Below are 27,359 nucleotides of genomic sequence, written 5' to 3'. Positions count from 1 at the left end.
CTATGCAGCATCATTTATATATTTTGTGTCGTGTTCTGTATGGTCAAGTCAATGGATCAAAGGTGAAGCCCACACAAGATACGGCGTGTGCACTGTTTTCGTTGCTGCGAGACCAATTAAAATATAGGGACATTTCATAAGCAGCAATGAGTTTATCTCTTGCAGTAACAATTTTCCAATGAAAGTGTCGAGTTAGTATAATGCGTTAATACTTTAAACTATAAGTAATTACTCTGAAGTATTTTCAATGAGATATTAAAACACACTGGGACATAAACTACTCCAATATTGACCCATTTGTCTAATTCTGTGTTTTTTCTGGCAGGCATGCGTGGGTAAAAGTATCATTTGTCAATAAATAAAGAACTGTATTAAATGATCTCAACACATATCAAGGCGTTCTACACATCGGTGTGCTATATAAGAACGTCAGCGCTAGTTTGAATAAAAAGACACTGCATGGCCAAGTGAAAGGGAGCTAACCTATGAAGCTGAAAATTTGTTTCCGACAGGGTAATTTCCCGTATTAACATGCTTAGTCTTCAAACGTTGGTCTATAAATAGTTAAGCAGACCTGTTTTCAGATTATTTTGTCTTCTACTGAATTTTTTCAAGCCATTTGATTCGATTAATCTCACTCATACGCGTTATTAATGTTTAGAGAAGTAGGATATCGAAGACAGTTCTTCGTGGTATAGAATCAATATATAATACTAATTTTTGTGTACGTGTCTACGTTAGTCAGCATAGCATTATATACAATGTATCTTTCTAATATAAAAAAACAACAACGATTGCATTCTAAGTCATTTAACGTTGAATCTATGAATTATACGATTACCATATATATATATATATATATATATATATATATATATATATATATATATATATATATATATATATATATATATATATAGACCATTTAGTATACTGACTTATGGTGATATTGCTAAGTTTGCAGATACTGTCATAGATCTAGGAATTCAAGTAATGGAGAAACAAGTTTCAAGATTAATATTGATTCAACTTAAAGTAATGCTAGTATAAATGGAGGTATTCTGAAAAATTATCTCTCCTATATATGCCATAGAACAAAATATGTGTGGTTATGAATATTAAAACCATAATGAAAATTTGTACAACAGATTTTGTACCAGTTATTCGAAATGGCCAAACAACAGGTTCTTTATCTGCGTGCTCTATCTGTAAAGGTGGCCGATATCATGTTTATATTCCAGACTGTACAAATTGTTTTAGAAACCTGATAAATTGGACCAGAATGACCTATTATGCATACTCAGCATAATGTTGCAAACTATGTAATAAAATCAACACGAACATTAAACCAATATTTAGTGCCAATCCTGATCCACTATCCCCATACTATTCACCAAAGGATACTTTATGATCTTCGTTCAACAACTGCAATCTTGTATATCAACACCACATGTGTTTCTGTGGCCAGCGTGCCAAAAGAAACGTCGAGAGTTCGAAATTTGTGACATACGTATTTTTCATTTATATTGTATTTTTACTTCCTTTTTAATTTTTATGTTCAAACATTCTTTTAAAGTCGCAGATCCCATTTTGTTGTTATCGTCTTTTACTTTTCTTTTATTTTTGTGTTGAAACTTTCTTTTTAACTCGCGCATTGAAGTTTTTAAAGTTGTCATTTTTTCAAAACTTTGTATTTGTATGCTGGAACTTTGTATTATGATTCGTCTGCCAAGCAAGAGGTCACGAGTTCGAAATTACCGGCATCCCAATCTTGTTATAATTTTTATTTTATTTGTTACATTTTTATGTTGAAACTTTCTTTGAAACCCTGTCTTCCCAATTTTTTGGTTTATTTTTACTTTGGTATTTTTACGTTGAAACATTATTTTATAATAAAGTCTGCCAAGCAAGACGTGACGAGTTAAAAAATTGCGGCATTCCATTTTTTTATATTGAAACTTTCTTTTATGACTAACTTCTGCCAAGCATAATGTCCCGATTTTGAAACTCGCGGCATCCCAATTTGCTATCTTTTAACTTTTATTGTATTTTATATTGAAACATTCTTTTCAACACGCTCATCTTTTTATTTTTTTTTTACTTTTTTCATTTTTATGTAGAAACTATTTATCGTGACTCTCTCTTGCCAAAGAAGAATTGGTGAGTTCGAAACTCGTGGAACCCATTTGTTTTGGTTTACTTTCTTGTGTTTCAACTTCCTTTTTAAAGTCGTTCATCCCAATGGTGTATTGCGCTTTTTTTAAAAATTATATGTTTATGTTGTAACGTTCGCAAGAAGTCGCGTGTCCGAAACTCGCGGCATCCCATTTTTTATATTGAAACTATCTTTTATGAATAACGTCTGCCAAGCAAGAGGTCGAGAGATCGAAACTTGCGGCATCCCAATTTCTTTTTTTTTTGTTATACTTTTTGATTTTCATGTTGAAACGTTCTTTTAATCTGGCGCATCCCAATATTGTATAACCGTTTTTTTTTTCTTGTAACCAGCAGTTCACTGTACAATTTATCCAAAGATGATGAAGTACTAAATGGCAGAAAACTTAACAGATTGTTAATCTATATCTCTTCAGAATAATGACAGGACAAGAAAGTTAAAATTCAGAGATTTATATAAGACACAATCCTTACAGTAAATCAGTTACAACGAAAACTTTCATGGATTACTTTCTTACATGTAAGGACCTGCACTGTGTGGCTTACACTGTATTTTCATTTGCGGATATGTGTATGCGGGTATATTCCCTCTTTTGAGAGCAATTAAGTGGAATTTATATCACCTTGAATAATATCAGACTCATTATATTCATTCTGGAAGAAAGAGAGACAAAAGATAGTAAAAGTATAGCCACTTTCAGTAAAAAAAGTACAAATGCATTATATGAAGTTATTATATGATTTCTAAGACGAATACAGTTATGAAAACCAATTATTCGCCAAATTTATTGCTTCGAGGGAAAAGGAAGTAGCATCCTTCTTTCTGTAAACACGTAGAAACGGACACATTTTTGGACAAATGAATCATAGCGTTTATTTTAAGATGTGCCTATTATCATGTGACATTATCCCCCCAGCTGTCCGTCCTGTTTCATTAGTGACCGTCTGGCCCATTACTGTACAAGATTTGAGATGATAACTAGTTGCCCTTTTTCTAAATGTATAATGCGAGTAACATTATATGTTTTGTTTCACAATTCAAGGTCACATGAAGGAAAATACAATCTTAAAACTTATTCCCAAATGTGGAATAAAATTTTAGAAATACGGACAACACTTTCTTATCCTATTCAACAAAACATACTCAATGTGTAGCTTGAGTATAACATAGTCGTTACAATATTGATGTCACAACAAAGAAAAGCTGACTTTGTGAAATTAGTTGTTGTCCAGGCTATAATTGCTAAAACATTGAAATTAATACTACTTAAAGGTTTGTTATAAATGTCCATAATGTATAGCCATCCTGGTTTCAATTATGTTTCAAAACACAGCAGGCGAAGATCAAATTGGTATTGTATTGGGTTTCATACATATTAAATAGTGTCTAAAACATTCTACAGAACATCGTCAAATATGCACATTATCTCCCTTACCTTTCATGGCAACGTGTGTTATATATAAATCAGTGCTTAATTTCCCACTGAAAATATGTCGGATGTAGTCCGAATGTATCCGTTAGCTCTGCTAGTCCGCCAGTCAGCAAAAGGTGTTTGTTTTTACTAATCTTTCTAACATACGAAACATCGGCCATAGACAAAATTATTATTATAACCACTCCTCCTGAATGGATGGTCGTATGAGCATAAGTTAGTCCTAACGGTGCCATTTAGACATCGAATATGCATGTCACAGTGGCCAACCTGAAAATCTTGCTATCAATATTTATCCTGAATCAATGGTTATATCAGCAGGTAGAATGCACTGAAACACTTCTTTTGATGTTTAGCTGATCGTAAATAAAAATAATGCCCATGCTGATTATAATATGTTTGCCACAGTGGCCATCTTGGCAAATTTAATATAACTACTTATTCTGCATTTCTTTAAGTCCACATTCTGCTTTCACTAAAAGCTTTCGTACGATGTATTGTATATACGTACTAACTAGACATGTTGTCAATTGGATATGAAGTATGGTACAATTGCATCCATCTTGAAAATAGATGATTTACAATAACATTGAATGTGCTAATGTGCCAATAGTTTTGAATGTGTTTTTGTACCATAATGACACAATTACGTAAATCTTTGAATAAGTCGATTGTATTACTTATTGTACAAATCGGGTGGTCATCGTTGGAGTCATTTTCGCCACTCTCTTGAAGATATCATTGCCATCCATTTGATCCGAACCGACGTCTGTTCGGACTAACGTTCATCTCAAAATTACCAAAATTACGTGGATTATATTTGCTCTTCCGGTAATAACACCCTTCAAAAGTTGCCCTTAGATTGTTGCCTTATCTTCAGTTGTTATCACCTACCATTACCGCGCGAGTGGTTTATAAAACCAGCGGAGTAATATCGCACAGTGGATAAATATTCCAATATATAATCCCTCACTACCACCAATGATCTCAGTATCATATTGTTTAGGATCTATCGTGACATTAAATATATTTTTGCCCACGAATACGGTCAGCAGAGCCTGCACCATTTTCGACAATGGGAGAAAATATAACAATCATTTTAGTACATAAGCTAAAGTCTCTTCACTTCGATGTCTGTGTTTTTGCTTGCTTCATTTTATTTTAGTTTACTCGACCCGTTATTGCATATTGGGATAGTATTATTTGGTTTTCGCGGCATTGGACAGTTATCGCTGAAAATTGACGTTGACGTAGCTCCCGCGCTGTAATCGTTAAAATTAATTTTAGTACAACAACAACTAACGCAATTTTAAACGTGGGCCCAACTTTAATAGCAAGATCACGTGACAGGTATCTCAACGTGGGTCATATTACTTTATTACAACAAAGCCACATGATTTTCATGTATTGCATTATCAAACGAATTTCAATCTTTACAGTTAAACGTAGCCACGAATGATGTTTGTTCTTGCAAATATTTATATAATTACCCAAACAAATGTTAGCGTGTCTTGACGTAAATGTCAGCAAGGAGAATACATTACGATGGACACAAATATATTTATTATTATGAATATTATTATTTCTGTGGGATCCTATCTAGCCGACTTTAAACTTTGTTATAACAGTGGCAAAATTGAATTGATTGGTATCTATATCACGCATCAGAGGATCTCCAGCGTGTCTTTTGCGATTAGTTTGCCAGTGGTGCACATAATACATATTTATATATTCGTCCTTGAAAATATTACACGCAATTTCACTTTCACCGGAACACCGGCAACCAATCACCACGGAGCAAGTTGCTGTAGCGACTGAACATTATACTTTTGTCTTGTTTATTTTTTTTTTATGATGCGATTAATTAGAGCAGTGGGGAACCGTATGCACACCAAGCCCGGTCTCCGCTAGTAGATGAGTGATCCTAACGTCTGGATATTTTTCACGGATTCAAACGTATTGTGACATTTTTTTACATCTCGTATACGCTTACGTGAAAGTCTTGTGTTAAGCGCACACATGCCGAATATAGCATCAGCTCAACGTTTAGTAGAAGACGCCACACCTAAGTGGTAATATTCAGAGAGTACCCCGGAGTGGACATTGTTATGGACAATGATTCAGATATGCAGCGTCTACTCGATCCAACAAGAGTCGTAGTAGATTTTCAAGGGAATGAATGGAAACAAAAGTTGTTCAGTACATTTCGATTAAATAGTTTACTTTCTTTTGCATCTGCATGCTTATAATATATGTATTATAAATACTGCATGGTTATAGAAATAAAGGCTCTTATATAGAATGAAATCAATTAATGATAATCTAATTTAATCGCGACACTGAACCTCAAAATCTGAGAAATTCTGTAAATTCGGTACATATACCAACGGGAATGTATTTTTTATACTCAGATTGTGGAACAGTTGTAGATAGCTATCATGGAAAACAGAAAACCACAGTTGCTGTCTGGCAAAACGGTAAGGAAGATCGGCCGTCGTAGAAGAGTTTTCTAACTTATTTCCTGAGTAATATGACACGACGACAACGCACAAACACGCATTCACATCATTAATCTTAAATAATGCCATATCTGATTCCGTGAATATACCAGGGTTTGTTGGCGACACTATTACAGATTATGCTGAGTTTCCGTCGATGAGTTTGGCTGTTTATCTGTTAGAGGTATCGCGGATACGTTTATGTTAAGGGAACTACAACTAATATATATTTTATCGGCGAACCTGCGAAGTGAAATACCGTGGAGTCAATTCACAAGGATTGGTGCCTATATTACCACATATGAAATGGTCGATCTTAAAAAGAGTGGATTGAGTGTTGAGGAAATGCAAGTGGAACGAGATTGTATTGGTACCAGTATAGAAGAACTTACAAACATCAATGCCATTTTTCGAGTAGAAATAATTCCATTATATGATATATTAGCAGAAAGATATGCCATGGATTACAAGCCTCCGCGTGACCGTATCGCGATTATATTTCGTTCCCGAGACCAAATATCACAGAGGGAATAACGGTAGTCAGTTTCATCTTGACTGTAATAGGTATTCTGCCCGTGATACTATCGCCTAAAATGGCATCAGCCACAAAACGAACCAAAACGTGACCAGCAGTACCTGCCTCGGCCTAGGCACCAACGATTTAATCCCAGGCACCTTTACCACCTGCACCTGCAGCATCAGGAACTGCAAGGTAACTGTCTGCGTAGGAAAACGTTAAATCATTGTACACAATCTCTTATCATGGTTGCCCTGAGAGTTCGTCCAGGTATAATGGAAGCTATGGTGTCAACTTTGTTACAATGGCCGGTGCAGTCTTTGGAATAGTCGCGGGTAATGTAGTCGTAGCGTTAATCATATCGACCGAGCCAGGAAAAACTACATTGAAATTATACCGAGATAAACCACAATGACGACCTATAATCGGCGAAATTATAAATGTGGTTACTGCAACAATGACGATGGTAATATATTTTAGCCCGGCCATATCTGTATCATAACTAAACCGTGACGCCCTTGACGGCGACGACTGTGGCATTGGTGAGCACGACTATCTTCGTAGCTCGACCGGTACCGATAATGCTTGATGAGCAATCGTTTTCGACGCCGGTTTAGGGGACGCAGATGCATTCTTCACAATGGTATTTGTGTAGATTAAATAGCACCACGTGAGAATCAAGGGTAGTTTTTTTTCCTATGTAAAAATATAGTTACATGTGAAGCTGTTACACAACACATTTGAAGTTTTGCTGTTGAATTTCAAGGAATGATGCGAATTTGTTGATGAAATTGATGTTTGCCGGTAGTTCAATATATTGTAGTCTCGATCGGGAGATTGTGTCTGTGAAAGTCACGCCCGCGATTAATATTCCTGACGAGATCATAAGGTCTATGGTGGTGTACGCATTAACATGTAGAATTAATTGTACACAATTTTCATAACTGTGTCCACTCGTGCGACCGCGAAAACATCACTTCATTTCCGGATCATTTGGCTATTGCGAGATGAAATCAAACAATAGGTACTCGTTGACCAACATGGACGCTCATGACTACTTCCCTGATTACGTCCGCGTCGCATTTTCATGTCTGTCTCAGGTTTAGCTCTCTCTCTCTCTCTCTCTCTCTCTCTCTCTCTATATATATATATATATATTACATTCTATTGATAAACAGATGATTGATAATTTTTTATTAATTCACTTCTGTGTGATCCCGTGCACTTATCTGGCAATTTACTTTCATTTCGTTGTGAATTCTCATCAGTGTATAATAAACATTAGATGGTAGCATTGTGGTTACCATTTGAGATCGTGTTGATGTTGAATGCGCCTGTAAACCTACACGCCTTATAGTCGTGCATCAAAACACAGCATGAAATTAATAACGACATAAGCCTCGACAACAGATTAGGATAATACCCAGTTTCGGCCATGTCGTTGCCCGCAATCACCCTCGCGCTTGTATTAAATGATTTATATAATTTTCTTCAGCTACACATTGGCCACATCGTCTGTCGTGACATTTGTCCCTGTCCACTGTCATCATATGTCTATTTATGATGAATCTCACACAGGTATGACAACATGTTTCATTTGGCTTTTGAACGGTGTGACATCGAGGGATTCTAGTGAATTATATTTAACAATCGAAATTGTGTTGGCCACTTTAAAAATTTGTTTGAGTGGATCCGCTTATGTAGTTATTTTGTTGAATATACCCCTGGGTCTCTTTCTAGTATCGAACGGGCACTGTTCCGATCGTGGGTGTGATTTTTACGGCGGGTTGTTCGAACAAAGAGTAAACGACATAATCCTCAACAATAAGTTAGGATAATACCCAGTTTCGGCGATGTCATTTCCCGTAATCATCCTCGCGCTGGTATTTGTTGAATTATATCTTTTATCTGATCTACGAGAGTTCGTCTATCGACGTGTACTTTTCAACTGATATGTTCTTGCTATTTGACTGAAAATAAAACAGCCTCCTAGAGGTAAATGATTTTAGTGGCGTAATAAATTATCAAGCGCGATAACGATTCTCAATCGATATTGGGAAAGTAGGAAGCGATTTCTCCTAGGGCCATTTCATACATTCGTGCGATGAATGCACATTCCTAACTGGCGATAAGGTTTGTCATCGCACCGTTGGCTTCAGCAGTTAGATGTCGAGTAATATTATGTCGAGTCATGATTGTATGGACACGTTTCTGAAGCAGGATCCGATTTGGATTTTTGCAGTGGCAGTTTCCCATTGTCTGCCAACGTTGGTATATTTTTTCTGCATCCACGCATTGATCGCATCATGTATTGTGACATTCTCCCTGTCGACAGTCATCATATGTCTGTTTATGATAAATCGTATACTGGTATGATAACATGTTTCACCTGTGTTGAACGGCGTGACCTCGGGGATCCCAGTGAATTATATTTACCAATCCAAACTGTTTTTGGCCACTATAAAAAATTTATTTGAGGGGATTCGCTTATGTAGTAATTTTGTTGAATAGACACTTGGGCCTCATTCGAGTAACAAGCGGGCACTACTCCGATCGTTGGAGTGACTATTTCCGCGGGTTGTTGGAACATATATACACATAAAAGGCAGGTACAACTACGCGTGTTACATTTCAAAGTGGTTACTAAAGACCATACTTAGACTATAACAGCGACTGCCCCGCGTAGATACAACTATGTGGTTTATAAAGACCATAATGCGAATATGACACTGACTGTCCCTCGTAGATACAACTATGTATGGCACATTTCAACGTGGTTTATAAGACCATCATACGAATATGATATTGACAGCCTCCTCGGGTTTACTACTTCGTTCGGATTGCTGGTGAATTTGCATGGGTTGAACGAAACTATATTTATCTCTTAGGAATATATATATATATATATATATATATATATATATATATATATATATATATATATATATATATATATATATATATATATATATATATATATAAGTATGGACCATTCATTTCGATAAGTTTTATATCATTTATTGCTGATTCTGTGAAGCTTATCTCTATTAAAATATTAAGGTACGCATTAGCTGCTTTGATCTTTTGCAATGAGGCACCTTATCTTTAGCTGAGAAATCATCTAGCAAAAGTGTTCTTACTCTGAGTGTAGAGTGCTGCTTTATTGTACGGCTGAATTCTACTAATATAGCAGTCTGTTGCTAGCATATAACGTGTTAACTAAATTAATGATTGAGTTTTACGGTCAAACAATGTTACATGTTTTCCAACTCACTATCCACCTTCATTACTTTTACGCAATGCAACATTTGCTGTTTCTTGTATCCCTGAGCCTACATGCTGTCAAACTAATTATTATCATAAATACATCGAAATAAGATTCAGATTATATAATGTCCTCCTCTATGATATTTCAATTTAATTTCCGTTATATATATACTGCGACTTCTACAATCTGTATGATATGGAAGGGATACACGCATTTATTATGTGCTCATTTCTTTCTCCGTTAACTTTACATCGTCAGAATCGTTCAGTATTTTATGATATTGCACACCTTCATATTCCACTCACTTTCAGGACACAAGTTCCCAATAGTGCATTAGTCCTGTAGCCATCACTGAGTTTTCTTGATAGACCTATGAATGGTAATATAATGCACCCGTAAGCAGTGAGTATAGTTTATATGTGTCAAATGTTACATTAGCGAATATAACGTTATTTAGGAAGGTGATGTATACAAAAAATATCAATGTTTCTTTTCAATATTTGAGCCTCAGTCTCAAAATGAAGGGTGTAAAAATGAAATTTGTGACCATAAGTACTCTATATATGGCAAACTGTGTGAACTATATGTATTTTCAGCACGCATGTTAACCAATTTGCAACATTATTCAGCCTAGCAGCATAATAACATCAGCGCACCCACTTCAACCCCCATCCACGATCCCAAAACAGGTCATGTGAATACCTTTCATATCTGCAAATCTGTTAATATTCCTGAAAGAAATGTAACATTGCCATAATACTTTCACCAGAAGACTTCTTATGATACATCATTGGTAACCAGAAAATTGCGAAACTATGATGTTCAATATGGCCACAACAACGGCCATCGTGAAATCATTGTTATCACAAATCCCCCTTAATTGATTGGCGTATGTAACGCATAGTGGGTTCTAACAAAGCCATTCAGACACTGAATATACCTGCCACGGTGTCGAACTTGAAAAATGGTGTTATCGCTATCTCTTCTAAATGCATACTCAAATCAAGAGTTGGGCACTCACTGAAATAATTACTGTGATGTTTATTTGGTCGAAAATACAAGTGACACCCACGCTTCTTCTAATATGCTGATTATGATGGCCATCTTGAAAAGCTTAACATAACTGCCTTTACATGGCTGGTCATGTCGGCATTTTGCTTTCGCCAACATACTTTGTATGGTATCTGTATGTACGGTATGAATCAGATATCAAACATGGCTACAATGACATCCATCTTGTAAATCTTATCAATGCTCCTGTTGCAAATCTAGACCTTAATATAAGTAACAAGACATGAAGTCAACAATTTAAGGAAGATACAACAAAAGTCTTGAATGTGTCAATGTACCAATCGTCTTTGATGTGATTTACTACCAATATTATTGATTGTGCAGATGTGCCAGTATTTGTAATCTGTTTTTGTACTAGAATGACACACTCTAGTATGTCTTTGAATGTGTTCTCAATAATCCCAAAGTAGTGTTTAGTCCAAAATGTAAATGACTACTTTGTAGTTCCAATGAATAAATCAAATTAATTCACTTTTCATACATTATATGAGAACAACTGAAAATGACTCCACAGCTTGGTCTGTAGAGTCATTTGTAGTTTTCACTTTTGTAAAGAGTCTTCATTTCACAGATGATGAATTATTTCTATGATTATTGGGTCATAAATGAAAGTGATACTCACGCTGCTTCTAATAGAATTACCACCATGGCCATTTTGAAAAGCTTGACATGACTTCTTCTTCTACATGGCTGGTCATGACGAAATTGTGCTTTCACCAAAAGACTTCTTATGATGTCTGTACGTACTAACTAACAATGGTATCAGTCAAAACGTGGCCAGAATGGCATACATCTTGAAATTTTGTCATTGCTGCTGTTACAAATCTAGGTATTACAATATATAACATAGACAAGTGAAACCAACAATTTCAGGAAAATACAACAAAGGACGCATTTCACGAGTATATACAAAATAAAATTCAAACGATACTGAATTGTGACTAAAATTCAAAATAATCCTAATGTCCTTTCACATGTCCAAATGTACAGAACATTCACCAATTCGCAGACAATGCCTAACATGTCTTACAAACACCAGTTAGCATCTCTTACTTACAAGCACTGGTTAGCATGTCTTACTTACAAGCACTGATTAGAATATCTTACAAACACTGGTTGGCATGTCTTACTTACAAACACTGGTATCATGTCTTACAAGAACTGGTTACCATGTCTTACTACTTACAAACGCGTGTTAGCATCTCTAACATACAATCATTGAGTATCATGTCCTACTTACAAGCACTGGTTAGCATGTCTTACTTACAAACACTGGTTAGCATCTCTTACTTACAAACACTGATTATCATGTCTTACTTGCAAGCACTGGTAGAATGTCTTACTTACAAGAACTGGTAAGCATGTCTTACTACTTACACAACGCGTGTTAGCATCTCTAACATACAATCATTGATTAGCATGTCATACTTACAAACACTGGTTAGCATCTCTTACTTACAAGATATGATTAGCATGTCTTACTTAACAAACACTGGTTAGCATCTCTAACATATAAACACTGATTATCATGTCTTACTTACAAACACTGATTGGCATGTCTTACATACAAATAATGTTTACCGTGTCTTACTTACAAACAATGTTTAGCATGTTTTACTTACATACACTGTATATTATGTTTTACTTACAAATACTGGTTGGCATGTCTTACTTATAAGCATTGATTAGTATGTTTTTCTTACAAGCACTGGTTAGCATGTATTACTTACCGGCAGCGGTTAGGATGTCTTACCATACCTACAATCAGTTGTTACCATGTCTTACTTAAATGAGCTGGTTAGGATGTCTTACTTTAACAAACACTAGTTAGCATGTCTTACTTACAAGCAATGGTTAGCATATATTTCTTAAAAGCATGGTCAGCTAGAATGAATTAAATCAGTATGCCGCTTTGGTTAATATATCTGATTTACAACCAGTAAGATTCTGTGGTTAGCAGGTCTGACTTGCAACCATTACATTGCAGTGTTTAACATATCCGATTTACAATGAGTGGGTTGTAGTAGTTATCATATCTGACTTGCAATGAGTGGGTTGCAGTGGTTACCGTGTCAGACATTGGATTTGGATTTTTCAAACTTAGCTTTACAATTGTTTCAGCCATATCGGTACTCTATCAGCAGTGTGGCAGTTTTCAGGGATGTCTAGCACTCGGGCATCATGCCACACACATGTAGCATGATGTCCCACCCTGTCACATTATCCTGACACCAGGCCAACCAGTCCTAACACTAACCTCTTAATGTTGAGCGATAAGCGAGGCACCTGTTAATACCATTTTTATAACTTTTTGGTATGACTCGGCCGGGGATCAAACCCTCCCGCATCCGAGGTGGACGCTCTAACCGTTTGAAGGCGAAAAGAGTGAAATAACAATGGACAAACTGTAACAAAAATATACTTGATACTGAGATGTCTGATATATTTTTTCTAGTAATAATCAGCAGCAGACGGTACTTTTTCATAAACAATTTGGAGTATTCTATTGCGGAAAACTTTGCATCTCCTTAATTTGTATCTCTTCAGTCTAACGAAAAGACGGAAAATCTGAAATTCAGAGATTTAAATACAAAATAACCCTATTATAGATTAGTTAAAGTCACCATAATTCTTGAATACTCTTTCAGTTCATGACGTACAGCGTATTTCCATTTGCGAATATGAACCTGCGTGTCTACTTTTGTTTTGAGCGCCAATAAGCTAAGGTTATTTCACCGTGTCAAATATCAGTGATCATATCCTTTCAGGAATAGAGAGCGAAAAATAAAAAATAAGTATTAATATATATGTTTTAGTAAATGCGTACACATCATGAATGTTTGCATACAGTTATTATGTCATTACTAAAAAAATATTCGTAAAATATAACATATTCTACTACGAACCATTACGTTATGAGTATATGTATCCTGCAATGCACATGTGTTCTTATTTAGGATCACATGTCATTATTGTAATGTATGTACCGTTTGAAGGCCCTATGAAATAAAGTAAAACAAAACACAAACTCATGTATTTGATGTCAGGCTTGTTTTCCTTTCTTGTGATCATGCATCAAATATTGCAGATGATGTTAGTCACCGAAAATCTGTATATAGTTGGAACTAAGTTGCAAAATATGCACTCTTAGCTAAACATTTAAAAGTATTTGATGGCGGAAGACTGTATGTTTGGTTCATTGCTATTTCTTCAAAATAAAGAAATGACAGAAAGTTGGAATTTGGGTGTTCAAGCAATGACTTGTATTTTATTTACATTTACGAATATGTGCATGCATGTATGTTCTCTGTTTTGGGAGGATGTAAGTGACATTTATAGTACGGTTGCTAATGTCGCATTCATTATATTCTTTCAGGTCGAATAGGGAGAAAAAAGAAAGAGTAATTATTGATAACAAATTTCTTCATATTTCTCCAGAACACATACAAGAAAGCAATCATAAACCAATTAAAGCGTGAAAGACAAAGTTCAAAAACATTAACTGAATGATATGGTTGGACTCAAAATCATGAGACGTCCTTAACAATAAGCATGGTCGTAGATACATTCATGTTCAGATCTGAAGCATACTGCTTTAATACACATCAAGCAAAATTAATATGGTGACAATTGACCTAGCTATAAATGTCAACTTCCAAAATGTATATATTTGATAGCAGATATGGTACAACTTATGTAGTGCACTCCGCCAAACATCGTCCAGTGTTCATTCATACTCTATCCCTTATCCTATTTTTTATGGCAGAACTTGCCATAGCTGAAAGTGTGCTTATTGACACATTGAGGAAAATCTGTTTGAGCTTCTTAAAATGTGTTAAATATATCTGGTGATCTATCCGTTTGCTCATGGTTTTTGGATACTTTCCTAAATAACTGACGTGATTGTCCTGAAATTTTGCAAACACACATGTCCTTTGAGATAATTGATCCCTGATGAACATGGTACCTCAATGTCATCCATTATTGCTGTTGCAGTGGCAAACTTTTGTGATAGCTACTCCTGCTGATCATAAGGTCGTACGAAGTTGGATATTTTTCTTATTGATGTTGTTGATTATATTTTATTTATATTGCGTACCTGACCTTTGTCTTGATAGTGATTACAAATTGTGAATGTATTTATGTCATGATTGCAACTAGTAAACAAGATGTTTATTCCAATTTGAGTTCAATAGCTAGTGGAATTTTACATCATTCAGTTTGGTTGTCGAGAGCAATCTATTGCTACATAGTGCGGTTACACACATTTTAAATGGAAGTTAAATTAAAACGATTTTAAATATTGATTCCTGTCAGTCTTCGGGTATCAGAGGGTACTATTGTGTTAAGAATGTTTTAAAAAAAACTATTATCTATTTAAGTTATTAAATGGAAATACAAGGTACCCATTAACATTGTCGACTAAAACACTACCTTGATACTAGTAAGATTATTTGATACCTCTGTCCAACCAGAAAGTGCACATTTGAAGATTCGCCATTGTATTTGCCGTAGTAACCAGAAAGTGTCATGAGATGAATATAATTATTGAAAATGTTTGCTTGTTTGTGTCTGGACGTATACTTATTCACATTATTCCAACGGAATTTGAAGTTACGTATTAACCTTGTAGCTCATTATTCCGTATCCCTTTCGGCTAAGGAAAGAACAGAAACGTTTAAATTTATGACAAACTGAACGTTTAAATTTATGACAAACTGATTTTGTGGATACGTGTTTCAAATTAATCTCGGAAGTTTATGGTATATATTTTGTTTCTAATACATGAATGGAATTTAAGTGCCATAGCTAACTTGTAGTTATATGTGTGTACATGTATATTCGATTTATTAATGTACATATGCTGTAACACTATACAATACAATATATTATACAATATATAGTTTAAAGATTGTACCACATGCTCTTAGCGAGACTATCATGCGTTTATACTTTGTGGTTATATTTTAATAACCACATTTTACCTAAACAACTAGATGCAATGCATGGCAGCAATCTGTGCAGCGCGTTATTCGTTTAACAAATCATGATACAATAAGGAAAGAAAAGTTAAAATTCAGATTCTAAAATACGAGAAAATCCCGACAGTGTTTTTTCTTTTTTATTGCTTATTTATCTGTTCAGGTAATGCATTTGCAAATATGTGCACCCTCACCATGTCTAATATCACATTTATTTTATACTTTCAGGAAGAAAGAGCGAGAAAAGAACGAGTGAGTATTAATATCCGTGATTTAATCCAATAGGTACACACTTTTTACTTTTTCACTCTTTACACGTAACATATAATGACACTTTGTCAGGTCACATTGGGCTATCTACTTTTAAAGGTTCATTACATTCATGGTCAAACTTCTACTCAACTATGCATCGCAAATAATACATGCTGAACTATATATCGTACATAATAAATGCTGTGTCGTGTACACTGTAGTAACGTCTCTAGGTCCATGCTAATAACAAAATGCAATGTCTCCACTTATTTTTTATTTTGCATGGTCAATTTCAGACATAGCGAAGAAAACCTATCAGAAGGAGTAAAAATGTATTCTTTGCCTCTGGTGGTCTATCCCATATTTCAAGTTTGTCATGGATACCTTTCCTAAAGAACTTAGACGAAACTTTGTAAACACATTTATCATTTGAGCTAATTGATCCCTGGTGAACATGGTGCTGTTTGGACATCCAACATGGCTGATGCAGTGGTAAACTATGTTGGTCGCTTCTCCTGCTAAACATATGGTCATATTAAACTACGGATTTTTATTATCATGCTCTTATGTGTATTTAATTCATATAGGTTCCTGATTTTGGCCCTGATTGTGATTAAGGTTTGCCATGATTATAACTAGTAAACAAGAAGCTTATTCCAAACTGAGTTCAAGACTTAGTGGAATTTTCTATCAGAAGTTTTGTTGTCCAGAACAATCTATTGCTGCAAAGCATCGGCATAAATATGTAAACGGAGGTTACGTTAAAGCAATTTTAAATGCCTATTCATATATATGTTTGTGAATCAGAATTTACTACTGTGTTCATATAACATTCTAAACTAATTATTTATTTAAATTATTCAGTGCAAATACAAGGTACTCATTGAAGGTTTCGACTAAAGAAACTAGCTAGGGACTACTGAGAAATAATTCAAAGAGCGCTTGGATTGTAATATTGTGGTGCATCAGGCCATTCATTACTTTTGGTACGTTAGGAATTTCAAGACTCTCGGGATATCATATCATTCAAGACTATTGAAGTTGATTACGGAACATTCTGTATTGTATATTTGTGATAGAGCATTTAGTATTATTTGGGATTTAATTCATACTAATGTAAGTATCTCTTAAATGTTCACTACCTATTATAAAGTGTTTGTTGAACTTTTAATAATTGTTGCTTTTGCTTCCCTTCCAGTGTTCAATGGAAAAATAAGCTTCTTATAAGACTGATGAGAAATCCTTATCTTTTCCTAAATACACATTAATTTTAAAGAAATGGCACGTCATTTAGGACTGCTGTAGGTTTGAAAACAAAAAATATAATAAAGTCAGTAGCTATTCCAAATGGTTTGATTTCAAAGATATCATAGTCACGGTTTTTCACTGAAAGCAATGCACTAGTTGGGTACCAAACCTCTATCTGATTTTATTTTGGATACGTATGGATCATTCATTTCGATAAGTTCTATATCATTTATTGCTGATTCTGCCAAGCGTATCCCCATTAAGATATTAAGGGACGCAAAAAATGTTCTGATCTTTTGCAATCAGGTACCTTATCTTTAGCTTATAAATCATCTTGCAAAAGTGTTCTTACTCCGAGTGTAGAGTGCTGCTTTATCCTGCTGCTGAATTTTACTAACCTATCAGTCTGTTGCTTGCATATAAAGTGTTAATTTAATTACTGATCGAGTTTTCTAATATGGTCAAACAATGTTACTTGTTTTCCAATTCACTATTCACCTTCATCACGTCTACGCAATGCAACATTCGCTGATTCATATATCACTAAATCTACATATTGTCCTTGATATTATGACACACTCTAATTCTTCTCATAAATACATCTAAATAAGTTTCAGATTATATAATGTCCTCCTCTAAGTTTTCTCAAACATAATTTCAGTTCTATATACTGCGGTTTCTACAGTCTATGTGATATGGAAGTGATACACACATTTATTATATGCTCATTTTTTTACGTTAACATTACATCGTCAGAATCGTTCAGTATTTTACGATATTGCACACCTTCATATTGCACTCACGTGCAGGACACGTGTGCCCAATAGTGTATTAGGAACTACTTTGTAAACAAATAATGTACACTTGTGTAGCAGACGCTTTACGTTTTGGTTGATTAAATTTGTTTCTGAATGAAATAAAGCAGATGTTTCGTGGATGGCCACTTACCAGCTACTTTGATACATTCCGCGTTACCTTTTTCATACAATGTTTTGGATTTTGGCGGTAGACGCCAGATTTCATAAGTTGGTGGTTACCTTCAAAAAACACGCAAATTACAAGGCATAATATGTCTCCTTTAGCTGTTAATAAGAATGGCAAAAACACTATAGTTTTACAGTTGTACATCCTTAATTTCCTCAAAATATACTTTCTTAGTTCTGCAAATCCGAATTCCATGAGCCATGTCATGGGTTCCCAAGCTTGATTACGCATTTCGAAGTGGTACTGTTATTTCGACTATATTCCAAGTGCAATTACATGCTCCTTACGGCACTCAAAATGAAATAAACATTATATTCCATAGCGTCTTTTTGATCATTGAGATTGAATGATTTCATATTTTCCCCACATTATGAATTCAAACATTCAATGGCAGAAAAGAAACACATTTGCAGATGACAACACGCTGCTCCGTCGCCGCTGAAATCTAATGTACTTCATGTAGAACTGGCACATAAATCCAGTCCATAATCACGAAATGTCATAGAAGTGACAAATAGGACAAAATATATTTATTCCAGATCAAATGGAAACGTTGCAATCCACATTCATTCGAAATATGACTCCAAATTTCAATTTTAAGTAGACCAAAACGCCATTTTCTTTCGAAAGTTATGTCTAGCGCGCGATTATGTATTTAGTTTGGAATACGTCACACATTCAGTTAATTTGTTTCGTGTAGCGTATTTTTGTTCAGATAATTAAGCCTTAGGAAGAATAAACAAATGAGCATATAAGAAATATGTTATGGCATTTGTATGCGAAAATATAAACTCGTTTTTTTCGGATGGATATACTGCACCACCAATGTCGTGCATTATTTCCATCCAAACAACTCGTTTCTATTTCCCCATTCATTAACCTATACATATAAAGAGAGAGAGAGAGAGAGAGAGAGAGAGAGACGTATAGGCACTTACATTTGTGGAGATACAGAGCGCCCACTATTGCGACACCACTATGCATATATGTATACATTCGTGTTTGGTTGATTTATGTGTTTAGAAAGTATATATATGGACTGTAATGCATACTCATTAAGAGACGTTCAGGTGCATAAACGTTCGTGATTTTATTAAAACAGTAGACGTACGAAACACATTTATACAATGAAGTTGTTTTCCTTCGTTTAGCGTCTAAACGTTCAGGACAAATTGCAAATTCCTGTGTTGTCTCGATCGAAAATAATGAGACCGTTTCTTCATACGTCTGATTAAATTTTCAAATGGCAATTACCATGCTGTTATGGACATGATAAGATATAGAAAGCCAAAAAAAAAAAAAAAAAAAAAAAACGGTTTAAGAAAAATATTCTTTGTTTTAATACCAATATGTCGTACAGAAATACTAAGCATAATTTAAGATGGGTATTGAGTTTTTCATCCATGTTTTCTATTTTGTTATTCATGTTGACATATTTCACACGTTTGTACATTGGACTAAACTTGCATTTCATCATAATAGTGGTAAAATCAAACATGTGTAATAAGTTATAAAGAAGGGTGCACACTTTTTTTTATTATTCTGGTTAAATTGGCAGTGAAAAGTTCTGGTTTGCTTTTTATTTCCATTTGATTCTAATCGGAGTTCCTCTTTATAACACTGTTGAAATTTAGATGTAGAAAAAATTGCAATGGGATCCGTAGTGAAAAGAGCGGAGAAAGTGGGCTGACTGCCTACAGTGAACATAGAATCTACACTTCGCGCAAATTTTTACAATGTTGTCTGTTCATTATGCTCTCCTTCTACCATTCACCACTATTTTGTTTATAGAATCTATCATATTAGATAATTATCCAAATGAGATATCACGTGGTTACAATGACAGCAAATCTCAAAGGAAATTGAGAGCCGAAAAATCTATTGATAGCATGACTGTGTGATTTATTATCTTACTTATTGTCATGCAGGAATCGCGGTTGACCAAGTGGTCTAAAGCGCTTGTTTTTACCGATCACTACCATCTGACCTCTGTCCGAAATGTTCGAGTCTTGGCATTGGCCGATGTGGTTATATGAGAGAGCTGCCAGTAGGTTATCGTTGATTGCTGGCCCTCGTCTGTTATTTTTTTTCCCGGATTCGTTCTCCACCAATGATAGTAGGTGCAATGTATTGCCTATCTTGTGCCACGAAATTGCGTTAAACCCAAAACAACAACAATACATTATCAGTCACGCATTAGGCATCTTTGTGTGACAAACGTATAACATATGAGAACTTGGCAAGAAAAAAAGAATGCATTTGTTACCATTATGATGCAGTCCGACACGCACGGAGATACGGGCAACAAGACAAAACTCTTTATTTCACTGTCTAGTGGAACATATAAACGTGATATCTAAGTGCATGCATTATATATGTTGATTATAGCAAAATTACTTCGCTCACAGGGCAAAAGATATTGCATGAATACTCCTACAAATCTTTATCATTGTAATAAATATCACCCTCCAAAATGGGAACTTCATAACGGTTACGTAACGGATGTTGAATGCTCTAATGTACTTTCTTGAATTTGAATTTAATTATCCTCATTTGCCATCAGTTATTTAAATGGTACTATGTACTATAATTGTCCACTCAGATATGAAGTCTCATGTAAAAGAGAATGAAATGAAGTTGTCACATATTTCGAATCTGATTCTGCTATTTTGTCTTTCAAGAATGTCCACACATACACATACAGAAACGGCATTGTATCTTTTCTCAGTGCAAGAATTAAATAATATTTACACATGTTGGTGTTTATGGAATGATTATTGAACAAGTAATAAATTATCATGAATTTGCAAAAAGAGGAAAGCAGAAACTAATGACATATACAGTTTTTGCAGAAATAAGAAGATGAACTATCGTTGAAAGGTTTATTCTATTCTGAACACTTCGTTCTCCCTGCCACTTTTCAGAGCACTCGCTACGAGTTTCTTAAATCTGTTCAGATTTAAATTCAGCGAAGTGCAAATTTAATATTATATACGCCGTTCGAGGGCTCAGTGAGAGTGAGAAAGAACAAAAATAAATAAATAAGGAAACAAAACGCAAACAGTAGAAAGTACAGATTTGGATGCCATTGCATTTGTTGTATTATGAAGCAGCCCACTCTGCCAATTATGAAGATGATACTCGTCACTGACAAATCAGTCTATTTCTTTGTTATGTTGTGTCTAAGTAACAAAATATGCAGGTTTAGTTAAACATTTAGAGGTATTGTATGTACTTTGTGGTTCGTTAATTTGTTTTATCTCATTAAAATAAGGACTGGACGGAATTGAAACATTCGTACTTTTAAATACGGGACAGTCCGCGTAGTGATTTATTTTAAATGAACGCTATTGTGGACTAATCTTTTGAAGTAATGACTAGCATTTCATTTGCATTTTAATATCAAAATTATTATATTATTTCAGGAAGAAAGAAAGAAAAAAGAAAGAGTAAGTATTGAGACACCTGGTTTCACAAAATAAGACGAAATAATGCAATGCATACGACTATTATTTCATTGCTAAGACTAGTGAATTTATTAAAACAAAAACAAACTATTTCTCGAATTTACCTCGTATTTAATCGAACATTGCTAATATTAATTATATGTTTTATGATCTGGAAAGATATAAAAGATGCATAAACGTTTCCTGTCATGTCATGATCAATATAGCTATACCATTTACAAACCATCCATTTTTCCTAGTGCATTTCACCTTTTTCAGTGTATAGTGCAATTATTTTGTTTGTTCAAAAAAGTAAATTTTTACTTATTTGCAAAAAGACAATGCTTTGCTAAATAAATACGTTAAGAAGGACGCTGTTTTCGACCAAATGATCGAAAATGAAAATTGGTGATATTCTGATGTCCAATATCGCCGATACAGCGTATATCTTGAAAATCTCTCTATAGTTCAACAAAAAGACATATTGAAATGGTGGTTTCAAAAGAAGACGTTTTATTATGTCTAGTTGATTCTAAATGAAAGTTTTGACAATATGATGTCCATATTATGGCCATCACAATCTCCATGTTGAAAATCTTAGTATCGATACTCCTGAACGAAAAGTTATATTGACACGCACGTGGTTTTCAATATAAAACGTCTTATGGTGTCTAGTTGACCATAAATGAAAATTATGTCACTCTTATTTCTAATATGGCCACCACAATGGACGTAATGAACATATTAGTATCGTTGTTCTTCCGGAATGGCTAGTAGTACCAGCATAGTGTTTCCAATAAACTAGCTCCTATAATGTCTTGTTGGTCGTTTGTGTTTGCTCTGCGCTAAATTCGGCAATATGTTTTTCCCGTAAAAACTGTTCCGCCTTGATGAGGGTAGCAAGTAATTTCAAGAACATTCTAAGCTGTAAACAAGGTTATTTTTTAAAGTTCCAATTTAGTACGATGCCTGCAAGAGTCAGATTAAAACATTTTCCTATGAAATATCAATGTCCTGAACTCAAATCCATGTAAATATGTTTACCTACATTTAATAATTATCCTAAAACATAATCTAAAAAACAGACAAAATAGTTATGCAATATCTTGTTTACCAAAAAATTAGGCATTAGTCAGGTAGGCCCCATTTCCTACTCTCAATTATGGACAATGTGCAACCACAAAAAATATACATTATCGTACGCACTAAATGTACATAACTTCAGTGGATTGTATTTAGTAAAATGTTTTGGGGATAGACTATCAAATGTTATCTACAAGACGTCTGTCGTTGTCGATCATCTGTGCCCTCTCGACCTGGACTGATGTCGCCTTGAGAAAATAAGAGTATTGATCCCAGACCAATAACGTCGTATGCACCCAGGTTAGGAAATGTTAGCGTGATTAGTAAAGTTTGGTCAATCGTGCTAAGTTTATTAGAAATTATAACGCGTGTGTTGTATTTTCCTTTCAATACATGTGGACGGCTGGGTATTCTACATGGATCAATTGATGCTCCGAGCTGTGAGATTCTTATTTCTTATCCTTTACACCTGAGAAAGAAATAGTAGAATAAGCTCTAAAATGGCGGAGATAAACACCATTGATCAATTTAGAAACATCAAAATGAATCAATTTCGTCTACAGAAAGACGTCGTTGAAAAATATGTAAGTGGTGATACCCCGAGCGGGCCCCAGGGCTGGACATAATTACTGAAACCCGACACAGAGGCATCTGCATTACGGAACTTGCAATTAACATATTCTTCATTGGTTATATGGCAACTTTGAATAGTCAGGATCGAAACCGATATTGCTGTCGCGTTCTAAGAAAATAATCGACCATATGTAAGGTCTCATCGGTCTCGAAGAAATACACGTCAATAGAGATTATTTAAATGCCCGTAGAGAATACATTCCGTATAACGAAGACACATATCGAAAATGTATAAGTCCACATCATAATAAATCAACAAAAGGTTATATCACAGATAAAAGCCGTTGCGGAGCGGTATTCCGATTATATTTCATTCCTGTGCCAACATTATCTCATGGGCAATATAGGTAGTCAATTTTATTAATCTGGCGACGGTAATATAAATTCTAGCTTCATTAAAGAGAGCAGCAACACCAATACCATCCCCGACATCACCACCGGCACCTTCCCAATTACCTGTCACCACATATCTCCAACCAACGCACGGGTAGCACATGCACCTGCTCCGCCATCAGCTGTACATGAACCATCCTTGTGGGACATATTTTAATAGTAACTAGAAATGCTCGTACAGTGCTCACAGATTGGATGTTCTACATTAATGTCACTGCTGATGGATCTATTCGTTGACAATGTTCAAAGATGACAATGTTTAATGTCAGAATAGACGTTGGTAATCTAATAGCAAGTTGATCATCGATATAGCAGTTGGATGTACTGCATGAAAATGATACAACGAGGTCGTTAACGAAGCTCAGTTACAAACGGAGCTACATAACCGATGATGATGATAATATATAACAAAATGGTAACATCTGCATGATCACTAATCCGTGACAATGGCCTTGGCGGAGATATCAGCGGATAACACCGTGGAGGTACAATTTCAATTGTCATTAAAACTGAAAAGTGATTAAAATTAGATTCGTTGAGAATGCTCGTTAAAGTGTAATAAACATACATATTAGCACTGACGTTGCCATCAGGGACCATGCTGAAGTCTGTCAAACTTGACACTCACAAGGCAAACTTAATTTGACACTGCTGAAAGAACATACGCGTTGACAACGACTTAGAATATAACCAGGCTTCTGAGGTGCGATTGACGGACGTCAGCCTGCTCTTAGTATTTAATGGTTTATAGTTGCATTCGCCTTCCAACGAGAAATGGTCCATGCACATGTATTTTTCGATTGAGCGGTTGGAGTGTGTGTGATGTGGATTTTTAACATAGCTTCAAACATTTTTCAGTCATCTCGCTCCGATGTCTGCAGTGTGGCAGTTTATAGTGATGTCTACTACTGGGGTATCTTGCCGCAGACATGTAGCATGAGGTCAGACCCAGTCACATTATCCTGACACCAAGGCTGCCAGTCTTAACACTAGCCTTTTAATGCTCAACGCCAAGTGAGTGGGCTGATAGTATTATTTTTGTAAGTTTTTGGTATGACTCGGTCGGGAATCGAACCCTTGACCGTCCGCATTCAAGGCAGACGCTCTAACCACTAGGCCACCGGAGCTGTCTCTCATGAATTTTAGAATTTGGAGAGTGTACTTCTAAAGATCGGTTGGAGTAATTTCATTGAGGATCAAACAGCTTCATATTGTTAAATGATTGTAGGGGGCTTAATATTTATTCAGCTTGATGACGATTCGGATACTGCTCGTCGACAAGGGTCGGACTCTATAATGGAAAAATACGAAGCGATTGTCCCAGGAACCATTTCATTATTTCGCGTGGCGATATCCGTCTGTGCATATTCTGCGTTGTCAATAAAGATTGGCATCGCTTGTTTATTGTCCAGCGATTCTCAACACGGCATCGCTCACTATTAAATTGTCAAAACATAATCGAATAAGTCAAGATCACGCTACGACGTATCAACGCATTTCAGAAGTTTATTTACATCCGCATCAACATCCGAAAGGGTTTTCGCTGGGGGAATATCACTTGTGTCTGTCAACGTTGATCACATCTGTCCAGCTACCCACTGGCTGCATTTTCCTTTGGACATTTATGGATATATTTACTCCGTCGAGTATCACGTTGAGTCTTATTCTTGCATGATAACATGTTTAACTTGACACTGACAGAAGTTACCTTGAGAGATCCTATGGAATTATAAATACCAATCGACACGTTTGAGGAAATCACGTTGAGGGAATTCGCGTATGTCGTCAATTCATTTAATATTCTCGTTAGAACCACATTTGAGTGTAAAACCTCATTTGATCCAATGATTGTACTGACAATTTTTTCCGGGTTTATTATCGAGCTGACGATACAATTTCGTGAGGATGCTTTAAACCATATTGAAGTTTAGGAAACTTTCCGTTGAGTTAAATGCGTAACTATGTCGTTGCTAAGTCCTGACGGGGGAACCATAGATTGACCGATTGATGTAAACAAGAACATAATCACAACGATTATAATTTCAGTTTCGAAAACCAGTTTGATAAACAAATTATACACAGCTCATTATAAATACGCACAGCTGTTTGTCCCGGCAGTTTAGACCAATTTCGGTTGTTTCCAGATGTGCGTGTGTTGAAGTTTCTCCGCTGAAAGTCATTTATAACATCCACCCTAAATGTGTTGCCACTATCCGGCAGAACTATAATGTTGTCGATTAACGCCATTCAAAATGTTCCTGCTCCCACAGATGACACAGATGTAATAACAAGAAATGTACTGAAGCAATATGCAAACATTGCTATTTGAACAACCCCTGTGATAGATACGGACTTTTTTCCACGAATGATCAAAGTGTAGAAGACTTCGTAGCATCCTTGACAAGATAAACCGGTATAAATAAAATCAAATGCAACCCAAAATAAATTAAACACTGCTATGTCTTCGACTCGTGCTTACAGTGGGATGGAAACTGTTTCAAAAATAAGTACAATGAAATCACTGCGATCAACAACCATATGTGGGAGACCGTAGCGCTGAAACTATCACGTACGGTCAGAACACTAGTCCTCAAAGGTAAATATTTCAAATAATTATGATCCAAATTCAAAGAATAATTTATGTCACGTGCAATATAGTCCTGAATACATAAAAAATTAACAAAATGCTGAATAGATGAAACGAAAAGTAGAACACATTTCCAGTATATTTTGGGAGTCGAAGTAAACAATCTGATCAGTTCACTACTGAAACGTTTAAACTGGCGCCGCCTGTAGTCGCCAAGGCGATTAATATACAAGAGTTATTGCCTTTACCTATATAACACAAACAGAAGGGACGAGTTCTCGGTTATTGGGACTCGTGGATTCTGGAGGAGCTAGGGACTATTGCCCTAAGGTGAATGTGATCGAGGAGCGTATTCGAAAGCGAAATATGTTTAGCGAAGTAATACACATCATGGAACGAACATTACTCCACCGAGTTTAAACCAAAGCTGCTAACATAGTCTGGGTTAAATCAATATTGCAAAGACATAACTTGCTTCCAGAAACTTATGTGAACAACTCAGCCGTGGCAAATAAATATGCGATGCTATTTGGACACAATTTGAGAAGATGAGGATACGAGAGTTTCAATGAAAGGCAACTTTCATCCCTCACGCAGGGATCATACCATTACACGGCCATAATGCCGAATTCCAGGTGTATACAATAATCAATATTATTACGCGAAATGCATGCAGATATCAAACTGGGGATCACACGAGACCATTACCATCTATACCTCGTTAATATTAAATAACTTAGACTTGATCAAGTCGTCAAGCCTTATGTAAAATCGGGTATGTTACTGTTG

At 35.4% G+C, this 27,359-nt stretch overlaps 1 protein-coding gene across 2 annotated transcripts in view; it reads left to right on the top strand.

Moving 5' to 3' along the window:
• LOC149774125 (E3 ubiquitin-protein ligase TRIM45-like) overlaps nucleotides 1-27,359 on the top strand; it is a 115,122-nt gene that overhangs the window by 50,482 nt on the left and 37,281 nt on the right. For both annotated transcript variants that reach the window (XM_089945814.1, XM_089945813.1), the window contains exons 11-12: nucleotides 16,173-16,196; nucleotides 21,854-21,877. In XM_089945814.1, coding sequence (XP_089801940.1) covers nucleotides 16,173-16,196; nucleotides 21,854-21,877 — 48 coding nt within the window. The remainder of the gene's footprint in view (nucleotides 1-16,172; nucleotides 16,197-21,853; nucleotides 21,878-27,359) is intronic.

Source organism: Sinohyriopsis cumingii, unplaced genomic scaffold (assembly GCF_028554795.1).
Source record: "Sinohyriopsis cumingii isolate HCF-2022 unplaced genomic scaffold, ASM2855479v2 utg000426l, whole genome shotgun sequence".
NCBI classification, from domain to species: Eukaryota; Metazoa; Mollusca; class Bivalvia; order Unionida; family Unionidae; genus Sinohyriopsis; species Sinohyriopsis cumingii.
Note: the sequence above shows the minus strand (reverse complement) of the source record. Positions and strands in the feature narration are given on the sequence as shown.